This window comes from Chlorocebus sabaeus, chromosome 21 (assembly GCF_047675955.1).
Source record: "Chlorocebus sabaeus isolate Y175 chromosome 21, mChlSab1.0.hap1, whole genome shotgun sequence".
Lineage (NCBI taxonomy): Eukaryota > Metazoa > Chordata > Mammalia > Primates > Cercopithecidae > Chlorocebus > Chlorocebus sabaeus.
Window position 1 is genome coordinate 117435431 of NC_132924.1, and position 6000 is coordinate 117441430.

Sequence of the window (6000 nt, forward strand, 5' to 3'; positions counted from 1 at the left end):
CCAGCAAAGATTTCCTAATTTAAAAACAGAGAATCTGATCTCAACACTGGACCTTTAGTGACTGAAAAGAACAAACAACTACAAGGAACCCTGGGAATGAAGTAGGAGAGCCGTGTAGTAACTGAGCTCTGCTAACTTGCTCTCTGTGTGCTCCATCTGCTGGCTTCAGTTCCCCAGTGGGTGAGGAGGGCAGGAGCACTCTTCCTCCTTCATTTTGACCTTGTGAATGGTCAATGGGGAGGATCTTGAGAAAGCAAATAGTAATGCAGTATTCCGTTTCTTTTACAAGAGAATCAAGGCAGTGTGGTAACAGAGCCATAAACCCACATACGATGGAATACTGATAGGTGAAGCATTCTCTGAGGCTTGTTTTCTTGAGCTTCAGCTCTATGGACATGTCCCCTGGTTCTCAAAAACATAGAAATAGAGAAATCCTGAATGTCCTCAAGAGTCATCTGATCAACCTTGATCAATAACCATCTTGATCACTGATAGATGAGGAAACTGAAGCTCCAGGGCATTCAGTCTCTTGCTTAGGTCAGACCTGGGACCCCACTGGTTAAGTCTTTCTTGATTCCACATCTGCTACCTGGAAGAAAATGAACAATAAAACACAGACTCAGATTTTATAATCCAGTTGGAGAGGCAAAACACGTCCATGTAGCAGTTAGATAAGGGATAAATGCCTTGGCATGAACAAGCAGTCTTAAGAGTTCAGAACCCATTGAAGATTAGAATCAGGGAGGGTTTCAGAGGGAAGATGGGTCATTAGCTGGATCTCAGGTATTTGAGATGAGGAACTAAAGGTGGTCACAATGTATTTCTCAACCCGTCTCCTCTGGAGAAGTGGAATTTTGGGTCCATTTCATTTCTGGTATGTCTATTTCTTTATTAACCATTTTCAAATTTCCTCTTTTGTCTGTGACTTTCAATAGCCCAAACCCGTCTCTATCTCAGGTCCTCCCACGCCACCCCCCTCCAAGTCCCTGTCTGTGTTCCAATCCCCTGCGTCTCCTAACCTCTCTTCACACTCTTCTCTTCCAAAGACTCCCCCCAGGTACAGTGCCTTCGAGCCTACAAGCCCCGAGAGAATGATGAGTTGGCACTGGAGAAAGCCGACGTGGTGATGGTGACTCAGCAGAGCAGCGACGGTAAGCAGGAGGACGTGTGAGCAGCAGGCCAGGCACTGCAGGCAGGGCAGCGCTGGGAATGTGTTCACTTCCTGCAGCTGCCCTAACAAAGTACCATGGACTGGGTGGCCTATGGCAACAGAAATGCGTTCTTTCACAGTTCTGGAGGCAAGAAGTCCCAAATCAAGGTGTGGGCAGAGCCATGTGCCTTTTGAAACCTCTAGGGAGGATCCTTCCATACTTTTTCCGGTCTGGTTGCCCCAGCTGTTCCTTGGCTTGTGGCAGGATCTTTCCAGTCTCTGCCTCTGTCTTCCTGTGGCTGGCTGCCTTCCTGTGTCTGTGTCCAAGTTTTCCTCCTTTATTTTTTTATTTTATGTATTATTATTATTATTTATTTATTTATTTTAGACAGTGTCTTGCCCTGTTGCCCAGGCTGGAGTGCAGTGGTGCAATCTTGGCTCACTGCAACCTCTGCCTCCTGGGTTCAAGTGTTTCTCCTGCCTCAGTCTCCCAAGTAGCTGCGTTAAGCCACCACACCTGGCTAATTTTTGGATTTTTAGTAGAGATGGGGTTTCACCATATTGGTCAGGCTGGTCTTGAACTCCTAACCTCAAGTAATCCACCCCCCTCAGCCTCCCGAAGTGCTGGAATTACAGGCGTGAGCTACCACGCCCAGCCCAAGTTTTCCTACTTTATATAGACACCACGTATACTGGATTAATAGCCACCTAACTCCAGTATGACCTCATCTTAACTTTATTAATTACATTTGTGACAACCTCATTCCCCATAAGGTCACATTTTGAGGTACGGAGGATTAGAACATCAATATAAATGTTGGGAGGGACATGATGGGACGTTAACAGTGGTGAAGGCTCAGGAGTGGACAGCTGTAGACTTGGCCACACCCAGGGCCGCCATGTTAGGACACTTGGAGGCTGGGTTTATGCTGGAGGATCCCCAGTTCACTCAGCCTGAGGATTCAGAAAGTCTCCAGGAAGGTGATCCAGGGAAGCAAAAGAGCCTTTCCCAGGTAATTCTTCCCACTCACCCTGTGCCCACAGGCTGGCTGGAGGGCGTGAGGCTCTCAGACGGGGAGCGAGGCTGGTTTCCTGTGCAACAGGTGGAGTTCATTTCCAACCCAGAAGTCCGTGCGCGGAACCTGAAGGAAGCTCATCGAGTCAAGACTGCCAAACTACAGCTGGTGGAACAGCAAGCCTAAGTCTTCTCTGAGAGGACTTTCCTGAGCTGAAGAACAAGCTGCTCGTCGCAAGGGCTGGCCCCAGAACCCTGCAAGAGAGGCCTTCTGTGGACAGAGAACTAGGCCTTCTCAAAGCTCAAGGACAAAATCCAGCTAACCCGGTCCCTCGGCCCAGGCCTCCTTTTGTGCTTTGTGCTTGGTGGAGGGATTTCGAGGGACTTTGCACTGGACACTGGGAACCTTTTATCATTTAAAAAAAAAAAAAAAAAAGGGACCATTGGGGCCTGAGCCAAGGAACTTTCCTTCTACTGCGTTACAGTGCTTAAACATTCTCCGCCTCCAGGGTGCAGATTCAGAGCTGGCCAGAGTTTCTCTGATGGCCGTATGTTAAACAGAATCAGACATCAGTCTCCTGGAGGGAGATGTTTAAGAGGGGTTAACACATCAGATGGGAGGGTCAGCCCGGTGACCTCTAAGGTATCTTCCAACCTAGAAGTTCTCCATAATTATGGTGCGAGGTCAGTGTGTCTCTGAGATCTATGTCTATTGGTGGCAATGTGAGGGTAATACTCTCTCACTCTAATAAACTTGGCACTTCTCCGAGTATTTTCTTCTCAAACTCCTCAGCACTGAAAAGGGTTCAAAACATGGAATCCCAAGAGTTCCAGCCTGTTGGGTTTAGGTGTCATAAAAGACTAAGGTGGTGCCTAGGTGATGGCAGTTCCTGATTCCTGCTTTCTGACCCCTGAGAGTTTGGACAGCTTTTCTGCTTGTTACAGCTTCAGAGGTTGTAGAAAAAGTTAGGAGTAATTGACAGGTGATGAAAACCTCATCTTTGCCGTACTCATAAGGTATAGGTATAGGATGATTTGGGTGGATTGGGCAAATCCGACTTGGACCATCCATGATTTTATATTCTGACCTGAATTACTGTGAAAATATCTTCTCAGCTGCTTTAGCTTTCTTCTTTGTGAAAGGCAGGATGGAAAGAGGCCTGGGATCCAAGCCACAAGACCCAAACTGCAGGCCCCACGCTGCCACAGTTCAACCCTTCCGTGTCTCTGTGCCCTTAAATGTAAAACGGGCTCGAACCAAGTAACGTCCAAAGCCCTACTTAACTCTAACAAATGTGTTATTCTCTAGTTTCTTTCAGGTTGCCTGTCTCGGTTGAAGAATATGACTAAATATTTTTCTCGTTGGTGTCCTTATATAACAATACCATAGTTATCTTTTATGCCATCTTTTCATCTATAATAGTCCTTCCTTTGACACTCTACTACTCTGTTTCGTGTTTAGGAGGCTCAGAAGTAGAATTGCATTGCAGCTTTGTACAAAGGTAAGAATGATGCTATAAAGTTTGTCCTAGGCCCACTTAACAATGATGTGACGTAATTGTCATCCTTTTAATAACATACTGTTTTCAGTGTATCCTAACATATGTTAGCTTCCTTAATTTTTTATTTTTTTAATGTTTTAAGTTTAATTAATTAATTTTTTTATAGAGACAGGATCTTGCTGTGCTGCCCAGGCTGGTCTCAAACTCCTGGCCTTAAGCAATTATCCTGCCTTGGCCTACCAAAGTACTAGAATTACAGGTGTGAGCCACTGTGTTTGGCCAGTTTACTTAATATTGAAAAAAATCATCACTGTAGTCATTAAGATGTGGGCTAGGCTGGGTGCAATTGTAACCCTAGCACTTTGGAGGTCAAAGCGGGCAGATCACCTGAGGGCAGGAGTTTGAGACCAGTGTAGCCAACATGGTGAAACCCCGTCTCTAGTAAAAATACAAAAATTAGCCAGGCATGGTGGCGCATACCGGTAATCCCAGCTACCTAGGAGGCTGAGGCAGGAGAATTGCTGGAACCCGGGAGGCAGAGGCTGCACTGAGCCAAAATCGTCCTACTGCACTCCAGCATGGGCAACACAGTGAGACTCCATGTCAGAAAAAAAAAAAAATGTGGGCTAATATTATTTTATCGTAAGCAAGATGACATTGCAAAAATATCCAAAATTGGATGGTTTTGGAGAAGTTCAATTGAGGTTTTTCACTCTTTTCAAAAAGCCAGATTTTTAAAGTAGATTATATATATTATTTGTATGTGCTATAATTTGCACAAACTAACATATAAAATAATAATTGATTCATATTGATTGCAATAACAGTAATTATAATCCAAACTATTCATGCAAACCAGTATTTGAATACTGGCCCTATGGCTCAAACAGTTCCATATCCAGCCCTATATATTATTTTCAAGGCAAATTCTCCATTATTTTCTCAGAGAGATACAATATCAGCTTCTGAATGCAAATAATTTTTTGAGTTGCATGACTGCTTCTTTGCTTGAAGTTGTTAAGGCTTTCTCTTCCCTTTGAACATAAGTTCTGTAAGACTTCTAAAACCATTTTTTAGATTTTTAATATGTATTCATTTAATTGGGTTATGCTCACCTAATCTGGGATATTAGAAAGCATTAGGCTTTACCTGTCTTTTAAGTCCTTGGTTAAAAAAAGAAAAAGAGAAATTTAGACATGAGTAATGTCTCTTCAGTTGAATTACTAACTATGCTTTAGGTTTGGAAAAATTTAATATAGGTTCACTCACTGTCCCATCCGTCTTCAGATTTCCAGAATTGAACTCAACTTCTTCAGTGATTACTGGCACCATTACATGGCCATTTCTTAAAAGAGAGTATGAAAACAATCATCAACCAAGACTTTTTGGACAGAACTGCATTTGAAGCATGTATGAATATACAGTATTTTGTTGCTTTCTTAAGCAAAACAATGCATTGAGTAGTGTCTTCAGGAGACTCAAAAATAGTTCTATTCATAGAAACTTTTCTGAATTGTAATATGCTTGGAGCTTAAAATCATATAGGTGTGTGCTCAGTTATTTTATGTGTGCACTTGACCACATTGGACTTCCGTCATTTTTGCCTAAGCACACAGCTTAGAAAGCTACTTTTTAAAGTTTATTTTTACTACCAACTTGTACTTAAAGTTAACCATGACCTTTAGCTTTTAACTGTGCACTACTTGCTCTGTCTTGGCCATTTGTAGTGATTTTAATAAGATCAGCCTACAAGTATCTGGAAGGCACACAGTTTAATATGTGTTTATTTTCCCTAATTTTGTTTTTTGTCTCAAATAACTTTTGTATCCATGACAGATAAAATGAATCTGAGTTCTATGACTGATTTTGTTTTAATTTAACCGTTAGGATAGAAGTGGTTAAAAAGTCTTTTAAGGCCAGGTGCGGTGACTCACGCCTGTAATCCCAGCTCCCAGCATTTTAGGAGGCTGAGGCAGGCGGATCATGAGGTCAGGAGATCAAGACCATCCTGGCTAACACAGTGAAACCCTGACTCTACTAAAAGTACAAAAAATTAGCCAGGCGTGGTGGCAGGCACCCGTAATGGCTACTCGGGAGGCTGAGGCAGGAGAATGGCGTGAACTCAGGAGGCAGAGCTTGCAGTGAGCACCCCTGCACTCCAGTCTGGGCAACAGTGTGAGACTCCGTCCCCCCAAAAACAACAACAACAACAACAAAATGTCTTTTAAAACCCAGATTACATTTGCTGGTTCCCCTTCCTTTGCACATATTTACCCCCTTAAATAAATAAACTTGATTATCTTAGGGACCCCATGTTGGTCTATTCTTCCCCT

General features: G+C 43.3%; 1 protein-coding gene across 2 annotated transcripts in view; it reads left to right on the forward strand.

Moving 5' to 3' along the window:
- Positions 1-5524, forward strand: part of ARHGEF5 (Rho guanine nucleotide exchange factor 5) — a 28035-nt gene extending 22511 nt beyond the window's left edge. The window contains exons 14-16 of one of the 2 annotated variants that reach the window (XR_012090453.1): positions 1047-1151; positions 2195-3667; positions 4955-5524. Coding sequence is in view for 1 of the 2 variants with exons in the window: in XM_007983322.3 (XP_007981513.3) it covers positions 1047-1151; positions 2195-2352 (263 nt within the window). In the remaining variant the exon portion in view is untranslated. Of the gene's footprint in view, positions 1-1046; positions 1152-2194 lie in introns of both variants that reach the window. The other variant, XM_007983322.3, reaches the window with a different exon arrangement.
- Positions 5525-6000: the final 476 nt, after the last annotated feature.